The sequence below is a fragment of the Meleagris gallopavo genome, chromosome 8, assembly GCF_000146605.3.
Source record: "Meleagris gallopavo isolate NT-WF06-2002-E0010 breed Aviagen turkey brand Nicholas breeding stock chromosome 8, Turkey_5.1, whole genome shotgun sequence".
Taxonomy (NCBI): Eukaryota; Metazoa; Chordata; class Aves; order Galliformes; family Phasianidae; genus Meleagris; species Meleagris gallopavo.
In genome coordinates, this window is record NC_015018.2 from 33,586,856 (window position 1) to 33,611,191 (window position 24,336).

Sequence of the window (24,336 nt, forward strand, 5' to 3'; positions counted from 1 at the left end):
TAATTAAAATGTACACAAATTAAATACAATTATCTTGTGCTTTCTAATAGGGCTGAGCGTCATTAAACTAATTAATAATGCAGTCTATGAGCTCGGCTCCACTGCTGCGATTGTTGGGAGTGTATGTTTTATGCCTTGCGTGGCAGCAACTGGCAGCTGGGAAACTCAGCTGGCACCGGCTGGCAGCAAGTGACAGCAGTACCAGCAGCGCCCGTCTCCACGCAGCCCGGGACGGAGCTGGCTGTGCCACACCTGCCATTCATCACCTAGCTGACAGCGATGATGATGGATGGCACTGTGGGTGCCTGAAACCCTTTTATTTTTCACTGTTGCTGGTTACTGCCTGGAACGTACCTGCCAACCCGTGGGGCCAGTTTTGGAAAGTGGGAGTTTCTGAGGACTTGTTTCTGAATGGCTCAAGTTCATAGATTTGTCCTGTATACTAAGTGAGAGGAAAACACGGAGGAGAAAAAGGAAATCCCTGAAGAACATGAAACTTTGGCATAGCAGATACTTTTTAGCACAAGGAGTGATGCTCCTGGCGTGGCAGCCAAGCTTGTCCACAGGGAAACCTGCCGACATCACTCAGGCTGGCTCCTTCACGAGGCCGAAGCTTTAAGCAAATTCACCTAGAAAAACTCTCTGAACAGAATGCGAGACCCCAGGTATCCACTGCAAGTTTCCAAGATTTAGCAATACTCATCTGTCTAACGTGGATGCTGTTTAATTTCTTCTTGATAACTTGCTGATTAAGAAATGGGTCCTGAGATTTGTTTTCCAAAGCTCTTTGCAGTGCCCAGCGTGCTGTGTCTGTACATGTGAAGCAATTGGATCCGAATACAGGAGGCACTGACTGCACGCTTACCTTTAAGTGTGTTGGCACTCAGTTGTTCTTTTCAGACAGGACAAGAGGCTTATTGTGTTGCAGGGACCGAATCTAGAAATGCACACAGCTAACCATTAAAAATTTCCTGACTTGAAAATTGTTTCCATAAAAGCAGCTGTAATTTAAGTAATTAGATGGAGTAATAAATACTTAACTAAAGCCACCTATTTTTTTTTTTTTCTCTCCTTACATTCAGTATAAAAACTCATCAACTCAATTCAGGCTAAACATCATCCGGGCAGATCCCATATTTTTCTCATATCTGAAATTTCAGAAGAAACTTTGTGTACCTGGGAGAAATGCATTTGTTCTAAACTTTAGTTTGGTACCGGTTGTTACTCAGATCCAAAGTGCTAATGTCCGTGGACGAATCAGCACTGAATGACACCCATTCATAGTTTTGTTTTGTTTTGTTTTGTTTTAAAAAAGCCTGCACTCTACTTAGTTTGTAGCATTACATAAGGAAGAACACACACATATATTTTTGTTGTCATTGAGGGAAGCCAGGAGGGAGACTTCTCAAAATTACAGCCTGTAATATAGTGATATTTCACTTAAGTATCAAGAACAAAATTAAGATGAAAGAACGGGGTATCCGTCTGAAAATCAAGGAATAGAATCACTTCTGCCTCTGTAGTGTACACAGGAACTTCTATTGGAATAAGAAGTTTTATTTTTGAGTTTGAATCTGAAATACAGTAAGAGCTGGTGAACGGAATACACAAAATTGTACAAAAGTATGTGTAATTTTGTTAAAACATTTTAAATTTGTTTAACAGACTTATAACTGATAACAGTCATTTTCCAAAGTGGAAGAAAGGTACACTGATTCCTCAAAATTGATGTTCTGTGGTGGATAAGAGAAAGATTTCTGTTTCGATTTGGACGCAGATTTCGTGCTGGGGATGGAGAGGAGCCGCCATTGCTATAGTAGGAGCAAAAACCTTTACAGTGACACCTTCTTACCATTAAATAGGGATAAATGTAGTGATTATGGAGAATGCACAAACTGCAATGCTCCAAATGCTTAAGGCTTTTTTTGTACTTGGAGTCTGCAAAAGGTGGGCAGCAAACTGCTCTGTGTGCTGAACCTGGTGCTGGTGCATTGAATCAGATGATTCTGAGGAGGCTCAGGGGAGACCTCACTGCTCTCTACAACTTCCTGAAGGGAGGTTGGGGTCAAAAGAGGTTTGACCTCTTCTCCCAGGCAACAAACAGGACCTGAGGAAATGGCTGCAAGTTGTACCAGAGGAGGTTTAGGTTAGACATAAGGAAGAACTTTTTCTCTCAGCGGTCAGGCACTGGAATGGCTGCCCAGGGAGGAGGTGGAGTCGCCGTCCCTGGCAGTGCTCAAGAGGCGTCTGGATGAGGAGCTGTGAGATCTGGTTTAGCGCTTGTGGTAGCAGTGGTGATGGGAGGACATTTGGATTAGATGATCTTGTAGGTCCTTTCCAACCTTGTGATTCTATGATTCTGTAACTCTGAGGGAGCCTTCCTGCTGTGGGACCCCACAACTCGTGCCCAGTCTCCCTCTTGTTGGGCCTCTTTTAACAGAACATTTAAACAGACCTTTTAAACTTTTTAACAGAACTTGAAAAAAAAGTGTATTCATGAAGTAACATCCTGGTAGGAGCAAGCTCTGAGTTAGGTCTCCATTTGTAGCATTTCCTTCTGGGCTTGCTCAAACATCTGCACAGCGTAAAGGGGATGGAGTGACTCAGAGGTGATGTTGTTCAGGCAAGTTGGCCCCAACTAATAGCAACTGCATCTCTCCAACAAGGAGCAAAGTTTGATCTGGAGAGCGCAGCAGCGTTAGCAGGGATTGTGGGTTGTGCCTGTGGAGTCCCACTGAGAGATGGGTGCTTTGGAGGTGGGTGCTCTTCGTATGTCTTTTCTGACTCCATAAACATGCCCTGTGCCATCAGTTGGTCCAGGTAACCAGTGTGTAGTAAATTGCTCTATTTTAAACTTCATCTCTGAGGCTTAGGAGATGAGATCAACTGCAATTTTAAATGCCCCTCACCCAAAGGCCATTTGCTTTGGCTCCCTGCGGAAGAGGCGGAGGGGCGGAGGTGATACTGGGCCATCCCTGCTTCCCACGTGTCCTGCCTGAAGACTGAAGGACTGAAAGTATATCTTGTATGAGCTGCAGCCCTGACCTAGCATTGCCTTCATCTTGGTAGCAGTACCGCAGAGGTTCTGCACACCCTGCACTAAGTAAAACTTCTGTTACCTTTGCTGTCCACTGTGGAGATGGAGTCAGTTCCTTCCTCCACTGAGCCCCACAAACAAACAAGCTTCCTAAGTGGAGTGGAGAGTGGGGTGGATGCAGTTACAAGTTATGGGCAGTGACATTAACTCTTGTGAAAATTTTAGCATCTAATCTCTGTTATTTAAAATCTAATTTTTTTTGCATTACTGCTTACGTAAGAGCGCTGTTAGGATAGTATACAGAGCAACGAAAGGCTTTTACAAAGCTCAAGAGCATCATAATTTAATATGCAGAGCCCTTGAAGGGTTAAAATGAATTTTATGAAAAGAGATTATAGGGTCTTTATCACATGTTGTTTATCTGATCAACAGTTAACAATTTAAGACAGCATTATTCTAGTAAAAAGAAGATTTGTTTCAGATACTGACATAAACATCCCCTCATAATAGTGGCTTTTCATTTACTGCATTGCAAAGTACCATAAGCTTAAAGGCACAACAGCTTCTTTGTGTGTCTCAATAATGCCTGTCCAGAGTGATGTCAGTCAATTTTTGACCTATACAGTCTGATGTTATTCTCAGCGCTCATATAATAGATTTTTTTTCTTTAAATGAGTAAGGAGTATGCCAATAAAATTCTCAAGAGCTATCATGTTCCTTTATGGTGTCTTCCTCTGGAAGAACAAGGTAGATTACCTGCACGGACATTTTGGGAAGGACGTTAAGATGTTTCCTCTGGGTTCTACTAGCTCTTGCTGTTTCTTTCCTTTTTTTTTTTTTTTGCATATCATTGGGTAGTTAGAGGATCACTTCTCTGTTGCTGGATTTCCAAACGCTTTTGTAATTTCCTGTTCCAGTGGAATAAATAAATATGAACACTTACACCAAAACTTTTAACAGAAGTTGAAAAAAAGTGCATTCATGAAGTGGCATCCTGGTAAGAGAGAGTTCTGAGTTTAGCCTCCATTATAGCACTTTGGAGTCCATAGAGCAGCACTCAGAAAGCAGATGAAGGGATCGTCCACCTGTCTGTGCTTTTTGGAAATTACTCCTCCGATGTAGAAGGGGCCTGGCTGACCAGGAAGCACCCAGGGCCACAAGTGCAGAGACACCATGGCTCCCTGTGGGAGCGGGGTGGTGGCAGAGTGGAGCAGGCTGGTGCCGGGCAGTGGCACACAGCAGTGTGCCCAGCCTCTGCCTTCCTGCAGGAAAAGTGAGGAATGCCCGGAGAAGCCATCTCAGCCCTGTGAGTGCTGAAGGCCAGGTTGGATGGGGCCCTGGGCAGTCTGGTCTGATGGTAGGAGAGGTTGGAGCAAGATATTCAAGATTCCTTCCAAGCCAAACCTGTCTGTGATCCCATGAGATCTGTATCGTGGAGGAAAAACTTCTTCCTGAGTCTCTTCTAATGCAACAGAACTTTTCAGCATCTGTTATTCGGACATCAGTCATGCACAAACCAAATCCTGTCCACGCAGTGAAGTTTAGGGATGCTAAGCTGTGGCCATTGGAAGGTTTTCATTGTCTGCCATTGAGGCCAGTGATGCTCAACACGTACTATGGCATGATACCAGCATGTGGTCCTTAGATAAGTAGGATTTTTTAGTTTACTGCCCAAATTCACTGAAAAGATTTCTCTTACAGAAAAGTCTGGTGTAGGTCACGGTACCATTGCTAATAGTTACGTTAAACTCCTGTCTTCTAGCAAGGTTTTGAATGTTATTTATGCTGCCTTGCTTTCATAGAGACAGTAAAGAAATGGATATATTGGATCAATCTTGTGGAAATCACTTGTGTTTCTATATTGAAACTTCTGGATTACTTTCATTTGTAGAATTCTAACACGTCTCTGAAAATTTGAACAGTTTATATTTTTGATGCATTTTCAACTGAACGGAGTGTAGTTCTAGTACCATCATTAAGATTGCAGAAGTACAAACAGGGTAGATTCAGACTTTCATCTGAACCGTTTATGCCTCCTTACTGTTCTGTGTTTTTTGGGTTGTCCTGGTGGCACTGCCTTGGGCTCCCGTTCGGGGCACGTCTCCTCAGCTTCCACTGCTGTTCTGTGTCCTTCAGCCATACATCTACCGCAGAAGATAGCATCGTGCAACTCGGTCATTACTAGCTCAAAGTCAAGTATGTGCTAAATGTTCGAGTGACGGCAGTTGGCCTCGATTAAGCCCAAGTTCCTATGTATACCAAACATTTAAATTAGAGATTGCTAAGGTGGGATGAAAATTTGTTTTTCTTTCTGCTTATGGAATATTTTACGTTATCTAAAATGAATACGGACGGTAATTGCCCATCTGGTGGCTTTTATTGGTTTGATTCAAGAGGTAGCTTCACTTCCATCTTTTGCATGCACTTACCTTAAAGTACGTGCATTACGAAGACTGTGGTACAACGTCTTTGGAAAATCAATATCAGGACAAAGTTCTGTTGTACAAATACTGACTTACTGAGGGTAATTCTAGAAAGCAATGACAAATAATAGAAGCTGGGATAGACAAAATTATGTCTGCAATTCGGTTGTAGTTAGGCTCTACAGGAGTCCCAAACAGTTATCTGGTGTTGCGTATTGCATATGCTTCAGCAAATAGTTTGAGTTGACCCCCCTGCTGTCAGAATGTGTTAAAAACCTGCGGCCATTGAAATAAAAGGCTATTTTTACCAATTATTTCTATGCAGTTGACTATTTTGCTTGATTTTTTGCCAGTAACTGCTTCCATTATCTTTGTTCCGGCTTCTGGTAGTTTCCTTAGAAGTAAAATAAAATTTGCATCGAAACTGTAATTTTATAGTATTTAAACTGAGCAGCTCTGTTCCTAATTTATTGTGGTTTTGTAATGGTAATTTTAAAATCTGTTAATACTGGCAGCTGAATTTCCTGCACATTGATTATCTTTCCAAGAAGTTAAAGGATGTCTTTCAGGAAGTAAAACATGTTACAGTTAGCTCAAATCATACTTGCTGCCTTGTTGATTCTGTTCTGAAATCACACTGTTAGAGATAGTTCACTACTGCAATGCAAAAGTGATACTGCATTTTTAACGTACATCAAGAAAAAACCTTCTAAGTGCCATTCAAAACTCTGATGTTTTGATTTTGTAACTTTGATACATCTGAATATAGCCCAAAAGTCTAGAGTAACGTGAGTATCCTCTACACAGCTGTGAGAATTTTTTATCCAATGGTAGAAGTTTATCACCTGTCATTTTCTTTCCTTCAGTTGGGAAATGCATTTTCTATGTCTTTTAGAGCAGTATCACTAATTCACTATGTTTAGCCAGGTTCCACTTAGAAAGTAGAATAAAAAACGATTTAAGAGTTCTATTACATAAGCTTGGTAAAACTGAAAGTGGTGTTTCAGAAACAGTGAATGTTTTCTGTATGTATTTTTGCTCAACATGCTTAAAGGAACAGTAGAAAGTGCTGAGCACATGAAGATAATGAAGCATGATCAGAATGGTGTATTAGGAAGTGAGGATGATTTTAGCAAGTAGAATCTTTAGCCTACAGACTGTAATGTTGACTTGGACTAAACTGGAGTACCAGTGACTGCAGAACGCTGTGAGAGGAATGGATTCATACTTGCAGTTAAGGGTACAAGAGGAAAGGAGGGGAGCATTGAGTAAGGTTCTCATTAACTTGAAAGCTCATTAGCTAGACGTTAATTTCAGGCAAACTAATTGAAGAGATGCTAGTGATCAAAGAATGGAAAGATATAATGCAGCCAGAAATTATGCCTGACCAAGAAAGTTTGTAATGCAATTAATAAGTGAATTAATAGGTGAAAATGATAATGAAGCGATCATATGGCAAGGCAAGTTTGTTGAAAACGTTATTTAACTTTGTGTTTGGCTCTGTTTGCACACATAGGAGCACTGAAGAGACAACAGTAGCAAGAACAGTACAGACGGACTTACTGAAGGCAAACAGCTCCCCTGGCAATACCACTGATTTTATTTGATTTCACATGTGGTTGCAGAGCTGGTGTAGTGAATTCCATCAAATATCTTCCATGCATGTATTTAAAAAACACGATTAGTCATGAGGTGAGGGTAAGGGACTCTGCCCTGAGCCAGGTCTGGATGCCAAGGATGAATTATTTTTGCGGGTAGCATAAAGTTTGCTGTACAAACCTGAGGCTTGTATTACAGTAACTAAAACTGCTCCGGTTGTTGGACCAGAGATGGTTTCCCAGGAGTTTGTTGTTAGAAAACTGTGGTCTCCACAGTCTTCTGTATTTGTAACGAGGATCCTAATCCTGTTCTAGATAACATTTAGAAAGTGGTGGCAGAAAGTTTCAAATGAAAAATGGTGTGTGAGAAATCAAGTGATTAACAAGAGGTTCCTTTCTTGGAATGACTGAGGAATTGATGGATACTCCATGTCCTGCAAAGAGCTAATGTCTTTCTGGAGATTTGTTTTGGTCAAAGAGATGCAGTTTGCTTCAGATCAGGAAGAAATTGGTGCAGCGTAGTGGTCTGTGATTTGTGTAATTAGACAAGAGAAAGGCACAGTCACTTTTGGCTGGAGATTTGACTAATAATTTCTTCAAACTTTCTAAGCAGACTTAGATACCTTCTGTCTCAGACATCCTTTTCATGAAAATGTTTTCTACTGGCTTTGTGTTGCTGGCATAAGATGTTGTTTATTTCTTTATCATCTGTATCTGATTGATGCTAGTAACTAACAAGTTAAATCTGCACCTGACTCCAGACAGCTGATGGAGCATTTATTTCGGTTATCCACTATAGTTTTGCTGCAGACAATTAATAGGTAAAATCTATGCAAATGTGCAGAGTTCGAGTGAGGGCTATCCTGAGCAGGACTTAAGCTATGCACACGCCTTTGTGCCAATTTTTTCAGAGTTTTTTTCTCCTGTAATGAATACATGTATTTTGTGCATTGGAGCATGGCACCAGCCCTTTTGGATGGCAGACTCTTCAAGAAAGAGGAAGAGAGTTTTAATCACAAAAGCAGAAACTTCAGTCAGAGAAGTGATTCTGCACTTTGTTTCGCTTGTAAATGGTGTATATTGGCTTTTGTGAAACAGAGCCCGGGTCCGATTCAGGACAGCGCTCCGTAGATTCTTTACGTGGGTCTTTTTGAGTCTGAAATTGTGCGCATGAAAGGAGGAGATTGAACATAATTTGTCCAAAGAGGTAGTCTCAGATTTTTTCCTATCAAGATTCTTTCAGCATATTCCTCTTTGTTGAGCTATAAGCAGCTTTTAAAATAATGGCATTAGCCTATATTTCAGGACTTCACTGGGTGTTCCCAGCTAAGATGATTAGTTACAAGAAACAAAAATACGTGCTTTGTAGCATTTTAATGAATATGGGAGACTTGTAAACTAAGATGAGATTTGAGCAATTTGTAGATTTCAAAATGAGCTGTAGAGTTCATTGAAAAGAGAAAAATACATCATTGAAATTCATGGTGCCACTTCTTCTTTGCCGAGATTTATCATTGAAAGCCATATTGCCTTCGCTTTGCCTTTATTTAAAGCTCTTCAATACATTGTTTTTGAGGACCATTTCTTTTACAAGCTTTTCCTTTCAGCTTGTTCAGGGTATCAGGTCCTACGAACATCTGTTTGTAGCTAAAATCAGCCAGGACCCGGACTGTATCCTGCCTCCCCACTCCCTTTTGTTCCCAAGGGCTATTGTTTCCGATTTCATGCTATCAGAGGGGCTGCATGTTTTCCTGTGTGAAGTTGTCAGAGAGATAAAAGCACAGGAGCAGGGTCACATTTCGAGGGATGGGCATGAAAAATTGGTAAAATGTATCTTGAAGGCCACCCACAAGACTCGCATGAAGAAATTCAGAAACGGAGAGCAGAATTCTAATTTTAAAACTGCAAATTGCAGAGTAGAAGAAATAGTGGCAAAGGAGCTTTGGACTGGCAGAGATCGCGTGGTCGCATTTGTGCCTAACTTAATTCCGGACTTGACTCTTGACTCTTGGGTCTCCAACTCAGCTTTCCCAAGCAGAAAATACCGTCATCTTCAATACAGTGCTTCCTTGGTCTTTTCAGAATTGGAGTGAAATGCTAGCAGGTTGAAAATAAGTGTTACACTATCAGTCACCATTATGAATGCACTGGGGAAAATAGAAACATTGCTGAAAGTGTCTACCTGCCTAAAATTATCAAGATGCTTCCAGGCCTGCAGAGGTTAAAATAAGGATGATAATGATGGATGGACAACTAGGAATAGTGAGCTTCATTAACTTAATGGAATATATTGTTGGGAAAGAAAGCGCAGTGCTGTGCCTGTAACTGCGCTGTGGATTACGGTGCTGTGACTGCGAGTCGCCAGAACGTGAAGGTGCTTTAGGCTCAGGAATTCCAGAAGTTGCAGCCTCGTTTTAACCGTTGCAGAACTGATTCAGTCAGTGGCAGAGTTACGCAGTTAAGCGTGAGGCTGGTTTAGAGGTTTAATCGAGCGTCCTCTCACAGCTGGCCGTTAACACATCAGAGTTCAGATGCGTCTCTCTGAAAGTCGTGAGAAGCCAGGAGGAGCTCTGATCAACCTTAACGCAGCGTCAGTAAAACGAATGAATGTCTTGCTGGTTCGTGTATCACATGGTTGTGATTGCTTTCATCTAGATATTGGCTAGATATAAATAGAGGAAATGGTTTTAATAGTATTGTTCCAGGTCAGTGATTTAATAAAATGGTTGCTTTTATTTTAGGAACTCGTAATGACCATTTTGTTAAAGTGTGCAGCAAGAAAACAGATGAGATATGTAAGCTGTATTTTTTCCATCCCTTATCTATCATTTTTCCCAAATGATAGATAATGGATACCACCCAAGGCATTAGCTTACTGCCATAAGGCTTCCAATTTAGTGAATTATGTACAGTATACAAGTCAGTGTTTTGCTGGAACTTCAGGGGAATTTATTTTTTCCTGTAGCTTTTATCAAAGATGAAGCCAGATATTCTTCGTAAATGCAGAAATGTTTTGCAGTTTCATATAAGACATGAAATGGATTTTTGTTGAATTTAGCAACATTGGCTTTGGAAATTCAGGGGGAACAGTAATACAGAGATTTTTTGTATTTCTGTATATTTCAGGGGGAAAAAAGAACTAAGTATGTTTTAAAGGTGCAGTGACAGCTGAATTTATATCCTTTCGGTACTGTTTTTTGGAGGTGAATGTGTTTATCAATAGGAAAAGAAGAAAGCAACAGGTTAAGAAACCTCTGCCGAGTGTTTAGCAGTTCTGCAGGTGGGCATAATGAAGAGCACTCCGCATATATTTAGCTGTGAGTATCCCTGATCATTTCCCCTTGCGTTAGCTGCCGGCAGCCCAGGTGGGCTCCTGGTCCCGCTGCAGGAGCCGCCGCTCGGCCAGGTTCTGTGTGTGAGTCCTGGTGCCGAGTGCCCTCCCTGGGGCTGCAGGGCTGCGTCCCGCCTGCCAGGCTGCTGCTGGGTTGGCAAGGGCTGCCCTGAGAGCAGAGAGCCCTGAGTGCAGCCCCAGCCCGGCCTGGGCGGTGCATGTCAGGAGGCAGCTCTGCAGGAGTCACCATTTTGGTTTTAGGGGAAGAGCGATTATACTCTTACTATTTGTCAGCACGCTGACAAACGTACTGCTGTGTCACACGTTGCACCGAGGGTTCTGGAGAGGAATTTCGGTGTTGGTTGTGAGCGCTGCTGGTAACGTCCCTTTCTGGTCCGAGGAGTGCGCGTGCTTTCCGAGATCGTAGCGTTCTGATACCAGCATCTTCACCTGTCTGATCTGGGGTGGGTAATGACGAGAACGGACTTTGTCTCAAAAGGAAGAAGAGGAAGACTAAAAATTAATAGTGCATCTTAACATCCAGCTCAACATCTCCCTCTTTTTTCTGACCAAAGAGAGTGAGAAAGGCCTCTCCAGAGGAAATAAAGAAGAAGTTATTACAGCTCTCACTTTTTGTGGCGTATGAAAAAGCTTTCTGTATGTTAAACAGTCTTGTGGACATCTGGCATGATTGGTTTTAATCTGCTGACTAAAAAGTCAGGATTAAATCTTGCTTTACACCTCTTTGTATTGCAGTCAGTAAAGTGACAGAGCTGCGCTGAAACAATGGCACTACTTATTCCACCCAATATGCCATGTGGTAGATCGCCCCTTTTTCAGCACCACTTCTCTGCACAGACAATGCAGCATCTGGTGGGGTTTTCCTGTGTCCAAGATATTTTTTGTCAGTAATTTCACTCAGCCGGCCTGCTTAGCTCTCCCCTGGTGCTACTTTTTGAGATGGGGTTTGCCAAACTCAGTGGCAAGAGGTCAGGAGGCCAAAGTGATGAATTTTTATGTGCCTGTTCCTTGTGTTTCTGCTCAGTCATGATTCTTTGCGCGCTGTACTGCCTCTGAAAGGGAGCCACAGCCAGCAATTTGTCCTCCTGGGCCACAGAGAATGGGGCGGCAGATGAGTTAAAGCAGCATGTATGACTCGGGACGGAGACGCACACAAATGTTGTCTTATGGCAGAACAGAACACTCCTGTCACCATTCAGAGCAAGAGGTGCTGGGGAGATTTGTGGCCTGTTGGCTTTCGATCAAATGACAAATGAATTTAACAGCACTTAGAGACACAGTGAAAAGAATAGCACTTCTCCAACCCGTGCACAGCTGTTAGCCTCAAAATTATGTCACATTAGCACTTTTGAACCTGCGTTATTCCTTCTGTCTGCATAATTGAGATCTCTGCGTGTTTCTCCTGCGCGGCTTTAAGGAAAAGCATTCTGCGTGTGTTTCAGAAATTCTGTATGCTGTGCTACCTGATCATTTGCCCAGTTGGGCCCCATCCCCTCCCAATGAATCTGCGACCCACAGAACAGGACCAAGGAAGCTACGCTGCAGACAGCGCATTCTGTCCTCTCTCTGTGATGCTCTGCAGCACCCAGTGCTGTCAGTGAGCCAGGGACCTGTGTTTGCTGCTGCTTTAAATTCCGCTGCAGCCCCAGCCAGTGGCATGAAGTTGCTCTTCCTCCACATCCTTCTCTCTCTCCGACCAGCTGCGTCCCTCCACTTGGTCCAGGGCTGTGCTGTGGTTTGCTCTTGGTCAGCAGCTGAGGTTGGACCCATTTGGTGGGGAGATTGTAACTGAGAGAATTCTGTATATCATTGTAATGCATGAACCTTCATTTGTACACCAGCGGAAATGACACCAAAGAGGTTGCAAAGCTACTATGCAGTGCAGGAATGCAGCACAGCCATCCTTGTCCATGTGCTCTGAGCTGCTTGAACAAACCGGCTAAGAAGGGCCGCTAGAACTTCGTCTGCTGAATTCATCTTCCATTTCTAAAGTGAATAAAGGAATAAATGGTGTGGAACCAGACAGGGAACAGATCCAGTGGGAAGGGAATGAGAAATGGCAAGGTGAAAGGCAGTCAAGTCAGGGAGGCTATGTAGAAAAAGAAGGGGGGAAAGTGCCGTAAGGCAGCAGTGCCTGTGTCTCACCAACAAAGCACCACCTGATCAGCCAAGTTCTTGTCTCGCTGTAACACTGAGCAGCACATCCCAGTTATTAACAGTGAAGTTCAATTTCCACTTGAAAAACTTGTTCAGATGTCATGCTGAGGTGCAGCAGCCCAGGGCGTGCTCCAGCCCCTGCTGCCACTGCTGCTTCTGCAGGTCTCCGAATCAGTCTTTGTTTACGGGCTGGCTGATTTTGACGTTGTGGATTGTAGGAAGAAAAAGAATGCTTCATACTTCTCTGTGTTTCTCACTTTGGGTTAGAAGCATCTAGTGGTTGGCCAATAGCGTATGAATTTCAGGCAGTTTTGTAATTTGATTTCGGAATCACCCAACACTTCTCGTTTTAAAAGTCCTCTCCAGTTTCTGGTTCTGAGAATAAGCTCAGTAGAACTCAAGCACGAAGGTATCGTTGAATAGTGGATTGAGAGTATGTCATAGACTGCATAGTGGTAGCTGTACGTGTACTTTTCGGAAGCCAGATATTCTCACTTCGGTGGCTAAGCCTCTAAGCCTTGATCTTGAGCCATGTCACATTACTGATTTTGTCTAAAATCCCCCATTCATTTAAAGGGCAAATTTGCCCCAGAAATTGCTTTTTTTAAGCAGTGTTTGTTAGCGGAACAGAGTACCGTGTGGGAGTTCTTGAGGCGTGCTGCTTGTTCCAAATGAGACAGCGTGGAACGCTCTGCTGTGCGAACGTGGTGCAGGAGATGCAGCCCAGCAGCACGCTCTCATCTCATCCCAGCGAGCTGTGACAGAAAGCATGCTGCTTGCTAGGCTGGGAAAAGTAAAGCCGGCAGCCTCCAATTACTTGGAACTCGACAGTTCCTTGAAGTGAATCAGGAAAAGCCTTACAATTTTGCTGGGTGCTGACTTAAATTTTTGCTACGTTGTTTCTTACTGTTATAGGAACCAAATATGGAAGTAGCAGAAGCAATAACGCCGCCAGCACAAACAAAGGCAAATGTTAGCACTCCGATTGCAAGGCACAGAGAAACAGATGGGGTTTGCAGGTTATTTTGCTTTTAAAATGAAAAGAAATAGAAAGCTCTTCATTGCAGTGTTAGATAAAAGCAAGCTTAGCTACAAGGAGAGAATCTGTCTCTTATCTCATTTCTCCCCAGTTCAAGGGTAGAGGGGATTTTACATTTCTTTACAGAAACAGATTTACATCACAGAATCTATGTGCTTCATCAAAGTCTTTGCTTAATGGAAACAATGCATGCAATCCTCTGCCTGGTCAGCAGGGTAAAAAAGCAGGTAAGAACTGAGGGGTTGTCCAACATGGAATGTTTTGGGGTGGTACTCCTGCTTGGCCAAAAATGGCTGAAGTAGTGGGAGGGAAGTAATAGAGTAATGTGTGAATAAATTCCATGAAGTCCACAGGTTATGGGACAGGACAACATGCTTGCATATTTCCATATCAACGGTTGACTGTCCCAGTTCCTGGAAAAAGCGAATCATTGTCTTAGAGAAGTCCCACAGGACGGTACTCAGTTGATGTAATGATGCTGCACAACCAGGGAATGAGGAAAGGGGCTTCTCTGGTAGACCACTGCCAAGTTCCAAGTTTTCATCGAGTTTGCAACTTCTTATCTGTGTCAACAAGTGAATTTAAACTGAGAGCCTAGCAGAGAGGGGAGGTTGGGAAGGGAAGATGGTGACACATGGCCCTCATTTCACCATTGCTCATTTCACCATTTCTGATGCACGCAGGTGGCAAAGAACTCAGAGTAAATTGTTTATAACTGATGTGTAGATGCTTAGCTGAACCCAGATATTGGGATCACAGCCAGGAAAATGAAATGAGAATAAAGAAAGAGGGAAGCTGACCAGAAGGAGTTGGATAGAGAAAGCTAGAGGCTGACCTCCATAACAGGGAATGTGTGTGGTGGGAAGGAGTGCTATCCTGGTTTTTGAATTCTTAGAGATACACCTGACTGAAAAAGAAAGTAGAAAGGAAAAAAAAAAAGGAATGTGTTTAATGAAAAAAAATAATAATCATATAATACCAGTATTTAAAAAATAGTTACAAAACGAGAGACTGTTTTATGTGCAGAAATGTTTTAGGACAGAGCACCACAAAGTGTTTAACAAAAGTCTTTTTCCTGTTTGAAAATATGGAGTGGTAGAAGATTCCATAGGGAAAAAATTTAAGAGCGTGAAAAAGTATTTACTCTTTTTCTTTCTCTTTGGACTTATGTAGATGAGTAAATGTAAGCAAGGATCTGTATCAGAAATGTTTTAATGGAGCCAGCACAGCACGCAGTACAGAGTAACACCCAGCTGAACAGACTGCTTTGCTTTTGTCAGAAAAAAACAGCATTTAGAAGAGTTACATCACCAAAACGAGGCAAGGGAGAGATTTCAGCATCAGAGGTTTATCAATTTAGCACAGTGTATGTAGGTAGTCAAGTTGGATTATGGTACGTATCTAACAAACTGAACTGTGTTACTGCTAGCCATGCTGCAGATGCCAAGGGGCATTTCCCTCAAATGCAGTCAGAAGTGTATGTCCCAGTGAAAAGGATGCTGGAAGGCACTGTTACCAGCAACCCTGTGGTCCTGTCTCTGGGACAGAGCTTTAATGGCATGCAGTTGGGTGCTCAGCGCTTCCTTCAGGATGTGCAATCTCTAAGAGTCATAGCAGGCTTTTGTCCTGAACTCAGATTCTCCTCTGATGAATTTTAAAGAGGCATCATTGCCACCAACTGCGTGCACAGAGCAGAGCTGCAGGAAGCGGGGCACAGCCAGCGTGGTGAGCGGGGCACAGAGCTGGCAGTGCTGGTGGTGGGCACAGGACATGGAGCTGGCAGTGGGCACGGGGCACAGCGCCCTGCTGAGCACACAGCCACCTGCCCGGCTGGGCAGAGCTGAGGCCTCTCAGTCTGCCCAGTGCAGTGTCTTGAAAACTAATGGAAATGGGCTAGCATTGCCTACTGCCACACTTAGATACCATTGTCATGAATTATCTGAAGTTTTGTACAAGAAGATGCGTGTAATTATGATCTCCAGACAGCTAGTTTGAAATCGAGCCCAAAGAAGTGCCGGTCATTCCTAGCAGGGATGGTTGTTTCACAGACCCAGCAGATGCGCAGTGCAGGAAGCTCCTGTGCCCCGTCCCACCTGCTGCCTTCCCCTGCGCTGGGCGCAGCTCTCTGAGTGCCCCTGTTCACAGAGAGCCATTTGCACGTTAGTACTTAATGTTGCTTCTCATTAATGCTTCTTCATATCTGTCCTTTATTCAGCTAATGTGTGTCTCACTGCTGAGTAAAATTTCTACTCCTGGAAGCTTATCCACGTAAAAAGCATAGAAACTTTGAGACGCTGTTGATATTTCCATATAGTTCTTATTAACATGAGTAAAACTACAGTCGAAGGGATATTTTTTTCTCATAGAAACAACTGTCAGTTCACTTAAATGGGATTTTATCACTGTGCACCAGCGAATTTAGCTGTGTAATTGCCCTTCTTACTGCAGTGTGTGGGTGAGGGCCTCTGTGTGGCTCTGAGTGTCAGCTGCAACAGGTCTCCAAAGGCAGAGTTTAAAGAAGACAGCGATAACTGTCCTGCACATCTTTCATTGACTGAGAAAGGAGTATTTAACACCTGGGAGTTTTAATTCTCTTTTTTAACCCTAACCACATGTCCTGATGAATTTACTTAACAGCATTTTCCGGGGCGTATTTCCAATACCCCAGAAATCACATCCACCCTCCCAGGGGGAGGAGGAGCCCAGACAGACAGATGTTGCTGTTATTACAGAAGTGGCTCGTCTTTTACCTCGGTGTTTGTTTCAAATGCAGTTTGCATCCGGATAATAATTAAAAAAGCATTTGATTATCAAATTTAATAAGTACCAGGTTGATGTTACTTTTTGAGCAGCATTTCACTTTTGTAATAGATGATACATTTTCCTCTCTCTTTTCCATCTTGCCAGAGTGCCCAGAGTATTCTAGATGTTGTGGACTTGGTTCTCATGTGGTCAGGACTTAACTGGCTCAGGTCGGCCTTCAAACCACTCTTCTCTCTTGTTACTTTTTAGCAAGAAAGACGTTTTGAGCCACGTAGCTTACTAGAAATTGCGACTGTGACAATTGCTGAACTTCTTTGTTATACAGGAAAAATGTGTGTTCTGCTTTTTCTTTCTAGTAAGACTTCAGAGCAATGAGTTCTAGAAGAGCGTTCAAGGCATCAGGAGAAATAACACACATCTTTAGATTCAGTAGGCAAAGGCAGTCGTGAAGTTCGGGTCAGACTGTGCTTGGATGCCTCCTCTTCCGCTTCTGGTGGTTACAGGCGTGCAGTGCCAAGAGGTGGACCTGGGGCAGCAGGGCTGCGGGGTGGGACATCAGCTGCCGATCTCAGCACAGCCGACGGGGAGCAGCGCTGTGGTTCTCAGCTGCTCAGTGTTCCACACGCACACAGAGTAAAATGCAGCTGCATCATAAGCGATGAATTACAGAGTAGCGTGCGTACATGCAGTGCATTTCATTGTGTTTTAATGTCTTTATCTCTTGGAAATGTAAACATACAGAAATACAGCCTTAAACATTTTCACCGCTGTGTGTGTGCAGCAGTAGCTGCTGAAGGCTGATACTGGAACGGGCTTCCAGTCTCTGAGGGCTGCAGAATTTGGACAGAATTGTAGATTGGTTGCTGTCAGTACTAAAACCTTTCCTTCCCGACTTTTCCTGATCGTACATATCGGTAATGTTCTAAGGCAGTTGTCAGAAGTGGGGTGGCTGTGTTTTACAGCTCCAGGCAGACCAATTATTGCCAAGGATTATTTCTGAAATGCTGTCAGAGCTCGGCCTGCGCGCGCTGTGTGTGCGAGAGCTGTGGGAGAGTCGGCGGTGCCTGCGAACCGGAGCTGAGTGCAGAGTCCTTCAGCTCTGAGTTGAGCTCAGCGACAAACTTCTCACCGAATTTTGTTCTAAAAAATAATAGTGATTTAAAAGAAAGAAAAGATCACTCGTGTAGAGGGGTTTTGATGTCTGATTTCCCCATATTCTAACTTTGCAAAAGAGCACCTTTGAAGGAACACCCAAAAAAGAAACTGCGTGTTTTCATCGCATTTTGGTTTTCTTTACCGGCAACAAAACGTCCCTTCATAAATAGCCCTGTCTCAAAAGGCGCATGTTCCCCCGAGTTTTCTGCTTGGGTGACTACGACTTTGTAGAAACTGAAAGGAGGAGGAAAAAAGGAATGCTCCGGCTTGTATAAGAAATGAACCTTTGCCCAATCACTTTTTGTCCGGGAATAAGGTAACTTTTTGTGCATGTGAAATTTGAAAGCAATAAGATATGTGGGTCCTTTCTCTTTATTGGTTCTCAAGAGTCGATCGCGTTTTTTTTTGTGTTGTTTTGTTTTTTTTTTTCTTTTCGAGCAAGCCTGAAGTCGTGAGATAAAGCAGCTCAGAAAAAAAATGTTCTCAAGCAGATGCCTTTAAGAGACAGAAATCATGAATTTCTTGAATTGCAACCACTCCGGGGGTGGCTACAATGACTTTTTGACAGTGACAGTAACTCTGCCTTGTCTTTTCGAGCCCTTCTTTGGCCCATTCACTCTGGAAAGCTGCTTAAGGGCACTTAAGCGCATTAGCATTTGGATGCTCGGGGACCGTATTGACCCTCATTTGGAAAGTTTAAATGAGTGAAAGATGGAGCGATTTGTTAGGGCTTTAGAAACCAGCTTTAGAGAGCGGCGGGTTTTCCGCTTTGGTTTGTTCGGGTGCTTGTTCTAATCTGGTGCGCTGTTTAAAGGCGACCAGACTGATTTGTGACACATGAGCCCAAAGCGCTATTTTTTTAGTCTTGACCCGATTAGCTAATCTGTGCTCTGCATTTCAATGGCGGTATCGAAGGGCCTGCGCGTTGGGAATGGCTCGCTGCTGGATTACCTCATCGGGAGCCGCCTGCGGACGCAGATGGCAAAACATTAATTACGTGTAGAAACCGAGAGAGCGGGGCCGAAGGTAAAAACGGCGGCGATGCGAGGGAAGAGCGCGGCGGTGCATCGAGGAGCAGCGCGGGGAGCCGCATCGCAGCGGCGCGGTTGTTCGCAGCGCCGGCACCGTGCTCCCCTCGGCACCGTGCTCCCCTCGGGCACCGTCCAGGAGCGCCGCGGGGCCGTGCTGCGCAGGGAAGGCTTTGCAGGCAGCCCAGGCCGCGCTCAGGGCCGCACGTGCCGCCCGCCACTGAAAGCTGCCGCTTGCCGTGCATCTGTCGGCTGCGTGGCACGTGGGCGCGGCGGATCTGGGGTGCCACGACTTGCAGGTGGATGTTCGAGTCCACAGACTGCCCGTCTGGGAGGGAAACAATCGTGAGCAGCCTGCTAGGCGGGACGCGCTGTGTTCGGTGAGGTGGGGTCAGCGCTGGCTCAGTTTGCGGAGCTGAATTAAAGAACAGACGTGTATTTCGTCCTTACCGAGTCACACCCAGGGTGCTGTCCTTTAAAAATGGAATCATTACGCTTTTCCTTTTTGTACTGAGGAATCACGTAGGCCCCTTTATACGGGATCATTGTAATGCCTTTTTTTTTTTCAAATGGGAAGGTTTTCATACAGTTTCCACTCTTATCGCTGGAAACCTGAGCTGAGATCTGGATCGCTTGGAAGCATGTGGACTTCTTAAAAAATAGGTGCCTGACATCTCTGTCAAATAAATTTTTAATGGGGAACTGGGAAGTAAGCTGTTGTAAGCAAGATACGATGTCTGATGGATACTGTGCTTGGAATAATGAATCACAATGTATTTATATTTTTGTAAGAAAGAAGCGTGTGGTGGGATGTGAAATTTCCCATTAACAGAAATCATATTTTTTTATAAGTGAATATTATGTAGATTAAAAGTTTGTTCTCTGACCATTATTACAGAGAATGAAAGAGGCAGAGTAGGGAAGGCACCTGTTTCCTTGTTGGCTGAATTCTTGAGTGCACTCTTGCTAAGAACTTCTATCAAAATAATCCTTTATTCAGAAAGATCATCTTTACCAGTGTCCTTATCCTGTGCATAGATACTGTGAGCTGCTGGAGGCTAGACTATGGCAAGAGAAACTGGGCTGCTTCCCACGAGTAAGTGCCCACCTTGGCCATTTTCTGTCTGTCATTGAGTAATAATTAGATGTATACAACTCCCCTTTTGTCTTCTGCCTTGAGCTTCCCAGCAGCCCAGACAAATGGGTCAGAGAAGCACCACACACCATCTGGTAGCGTTGCCCATGCTGGATAACTTCATGTAATGAAGCCTGCATAACCACAGTTATGATATAGTCTCTCTCTGCATTTTAAAGCACTTAACAGCATTATAAAAATATGGGTTCTGTGAATCTAAAGTGTGTTTTTAAGTTAAATACACGCCTGACTACTTTGCTGAGGTTCCAGGCTTTCTCCTGTCACAACAGAGCAGAGCACAGCCCACAGGCAGCCAGCCCTCCGGCTCCCCTTTCCTTGCCATTACAGCTGGGCCACAGCTTGGCCAGTCGCACGGGAGCCAGGGCCTGACGGCTCTGAGATTCGTACCTTCAGTCCGAGGAGGTGTTAACAGAGAGTACGTGTTAGACACAGTCCTCACAGTACCTAGAGCGGTGATGTTGTCTCTTATTTAAAACAATGGTGCATGTGCAATTTGCTATCCAGAATGAACTTTGAAAGTTACTGTCAGATTGTTAAATGTTCCTGGGGTCTTTAAATTATTCTTGGGGCATTCATTCACAATGCAGACGTTTTGGCCAATGAGTTAAGCTGTAATGCCCAGGTACTCATCAACTTTTAAAAATATGGTACATAAACAAATAGTACCGTAGAGTCATTGGCTGTAGGAAAAGGCTTTTGAGAATGTTGACAAGTCATGTGTGATGCAGTGTCAGACCTGTGACAGAAGCTGTGTGCGCAGCAGTAAGCCAGAGTGTTTTATTTCATTGATACTGTCGTATGTCGTCTGCCTCTCTCCAAACAGTAAATCAGTTTCTTGTTTTAAACCCATCATAAATGAAAATCAGTTAAATTAGCAGTGCCTCGTCTTTCGACCTACGGCAGATCATACTTTTGGATGGGCATTGGGGCTGCGCTTGAAGATACATAGATTGATCAAGTTCAGCAAGGCATGGCCTTACCTTTCGTTTAAATGAGCTCCCCTTTCTCCCTTTGTGTTTCTTACTAGACGCTATGTGCGAAGGCTACAATGCAGACTGTCCGGGCAGCTGACACAAATGAAGTAGTCAAGCTAATATTTCGTGAATCCGATAATGACCGAAAGGTAAACAACATAATGCCCTCTGTACCTCCCGGGTAAATAGAAACGCTGTTGAATGTTCACTTTCTTTTCTGCAGAGCATGAATATAGTTGTTTCAAACTGTTAATTTAAAGGGAGGGGAGGGATACGTATTGTCACACCTAATGCTCAGTTAATTGGATTTTTCTAACTGATTGCCAGTCAACTAAATGGGCAAGCTGACAAGCAGCTCTAGGCACTCGGAGGCGCTGTATTAAGGGCTGCATGTATCCAAAAGGGTCCCTGAGTTTTTCTGACCTTTCTCCTCTATTTTTTTAGGTTATGCTACAATTAGAAAAGAAGCTGTTTGACTATTTTAATCAAGATGTTTTTAGAGATAACAATGGCACTGCGGTAAGTTCATTGCTGTTGAAGGAATAAGTTGGAAACTCACATAAAAATTGCGTTTCTATCAACCCTTACCAGCCCTTACCCTTATTACTCCTCCTGTCTACAGAATGAGGAGAGATAATTCATCCAGCTTGGTCACTGCTCCAACAGTACAGCTTCTTAACTTTGGTATCTATTTGTTTACCTTCTTTTTCATAGAAAAAAACATTTCAGTGAAGTATACATGCTGGTTCCCATGTCGTCTCTATCTTCTATTTCGTATTTCTTCAGATATACTGTTTCTTTACTGGTTCTTCATTGTGCACTTCCTGAAGACTTATGAAAAGCCTTTAATGCAAAGCTGCACTGGAAATACCTATGTCTTCTGAGTATATGGAATGAGTATATGAAGGAGAAATGGAATAGAAGGCTCAAACCCTGCAGCAGACCTGCACTATTGAGGCAGTTATATGGGTCTTAATGAGGGAAAGCAGACAGGGAGCACTAACCTTTTGATTTGTAATGAGGACTACATTCTTTCTGTAGAGAATGTTTTTTTATAATCTTTGAGGTTATTTTACTTTAAAACGTAGCCACTTCACTTTGGAAAATCTCTATATGGCTGCTTGTAGCATTTTCAATTTCATCAAAGGTTCCTAGGGGTTATGTATGTAAAGGAAAAACACAAAACATCCAAAATGAAAAAACAGAACGTTAAGCACAGACAGCATGCTGATCAGGAATGTACATGCTGCACGTGGGAGCCTTGTTGTGGATTTTGTTGGCCTGACGCTCTGCTTGTGCAAACTGTCTCACCTTCACTGATTCAAGAATTAAGCTCCTTTTTTCATATCTAGGTCTGCCTGTGTATGCAGAAAGTAATGGCATTCACATGTTGAATATTCTGAGCTACACCAGGAGGGCAGGCAATACCAAACAAGCAAAACCTTCAGAAAATTTGGTGTTTTGTGGAGAGTGTGTGTGTCAAAGCAGTTTGTGCTGGCTGACAAGTTAGCCAAGCTTCCCAATCCTTCCCCAGGGTGCCTAAATTTTATCTTCCTTCCACACACCAAAATTAAAGAAGACACAAGATTAGGCTTTTGTGTCTCAGCTCCATGGAGGGTTCCCCACCTATGGCGTTTGCCAGCCGGTACCAGTTCACAGTGAGCACGCAGACACGGTGTGTTGCTGTGTTTTGGGTAGGGAAGGGATATACGCAGCACCCTTGACTCTCCCATCTCTCTCTTCTTCTACCTGCAACGTGTCTTTTTGCTGCTCATAGAGAAGCAGGTTGTTTGGAGGGCTGTCTGCAGAGATACAGGGCAAGGAAGACAGCTGGAGCCCTTTTACTCACCCTCTCTGATTGAAAGTTGATTACACCTAGATGGTTAATTCCGTATGAAAATCCAGGATCTCACTCATTTCTTGGAGTCAGGGCACTTGGATGAGACTGACTTGTTAAGAAAATGATGTTTCTTATTTGAGCACCTGTTGGCGTCCATCCTTCTTATTGGGACCGCTGTCCCCACTTAAAGCCCATCTTTCAGCTAATCACCACAGAAGATATCTGTGTAGGCAGGATATCTTAAAAACACAGTTACATTTGGAAAATTTTGTTGGTTTCTTTCTCTCTCTTTTTTTTTCTTGTAGTTTTAAAAGGTGAAAACATCATTGGGAAATACGTAACAATTGGGTTTTTTGGCGACAAAGTAGCTTTTAATACAAAGTAACACTAATCCCAATTTCTGTCTCCATAGATAAATACATATTTTTCTCTATATTTTTTACTATTATTATCTTTTAGCTTTCTTTAAACAATTCAAAATGTTTGTAATTTTGATTTTTTTTTTTACTCAGTACATTCTTGAAGCTGAACAAAACTGTTCGTGTTGCTGCTCAGTGGCATTTCAGATGATTGCTGGTTGGCTTTACATACGTGAACACAGTGTGGAAGGGCATAAGCAGAATCCCACTTAAGCACATTCCCTTTCTAAATCAGCAGTCATTTCATTTGTGCATCAAGAAGGGGGAAATCTTCCAGATCAAACATGGAAGGAAAAGATAAACGATATAATGAGCCATTGGAGATAATCTAATCTTCATGGTCTAGTTAAACACACAGCACCATGATCACTAAAAACAAACTACCTATCTAAAAGGATAAATGTCTCTGTGCCGAATTCAACCCAAAAAATCCATCGCATCCTTCATCAACCGCCGGTCTTGTACCAGCCTGACAGAAATTTAATTCAAGCTGGCTCCTGAAAATAATTATTGTATTTTAAGAGTAGTAATCATTGGTCGGGACATGATTGAATGTGTCCATGCCTATTGACTTTTTCTATGATTTATAGCTTTGTTTAGTCGATATTCCCATCGAAATTGTATAATTAATTATAAGTGGGGCTGTCAGGTCTGCAGGATGGAGTGCCCTGATGAGTATTTGGGAAGATTAAATTTTCCTTAGCTGTACCAATGCAAGGCTTGGGAATTTTCACAGCACTATGGCTGTTGGATAAAGATGTTTTCTGTGTGTTTAGCAACTGCTTTAGCTCAAAATCCATTGATTTTTCTGATTTTTTTTTTTTTCTATCAGTGTGGTGTCTCTTCAGTAACAGTGGAATGTTTAGAGATGTGACGAGCTGACAAATATTTATTATCAACAGGCTACTTTATCATTGTCCATACACAGTTGTTCCTTCTTTTTTACATTGTAATCGACAAAAAGAATCTTAAGTTGTGTTTATGAAAATGAATATTTTTATGAAAAATCTGGTATAGATACAAATTATCCGTTCAACAGAAATTCCGTTTGAAACTCATGCAGTCCTCTGTGAAGTCTAATTTTTCCAGACATATCTGTAGCTTATTCCAAAGTTATCTTAGCGATTATCTGTATTTATTACCTCAAAGCACAGTGACCATTCTGTATCATTTTATTTCAGAAAAGAACACCCATGAATTGTGGGCAAAGAAATTAGTCTTACCTGACCTGGGCTGATTGCTTATACCTTTCAAGAGGCAGCAGATCCCAGCTGGGAGCAGTGCCCATATCCATGCCACAGCTTTTCTGTGCTCCCATTCCTCACCCCCGAGGAGCACGAGGAGCTCCCACACATGGGAGGACATGGGGAATGCCTAAATTTTCTGAGTGCTTCT

The 24,336-nt window shown here is 43.0% G+C and overlaps 1 protein-coding gene across 1 annotated transcript in view; it reads left to right on the forward strand.

Moving 5' to 3' along the window:
- LOC104909341 (inositol polyphosphate-5-phosphatase A) overlaps nucleotides 1-24,336 on the forward strand; it is a 44,100-nt gene that overhangs the window by 7,739 nt on the left and 12,025 nt on the right. Inside the window, exons 2-3 of the mRNA XM_019617911.1 lie at nucleotides 20,736-20,831; nucleotides 21,127-21,201. Of these exons, the coding sequence (XP_019473456.1) occupies nucleotides 20,736-20,831; nucleotides 21,127-21,201 (171 nt within the window). The remainder of the gene's footprint in view (nucleotides 1-20,735; nucleotides 20,832-21,126; nucleotides 21,202-24,336) is intronic.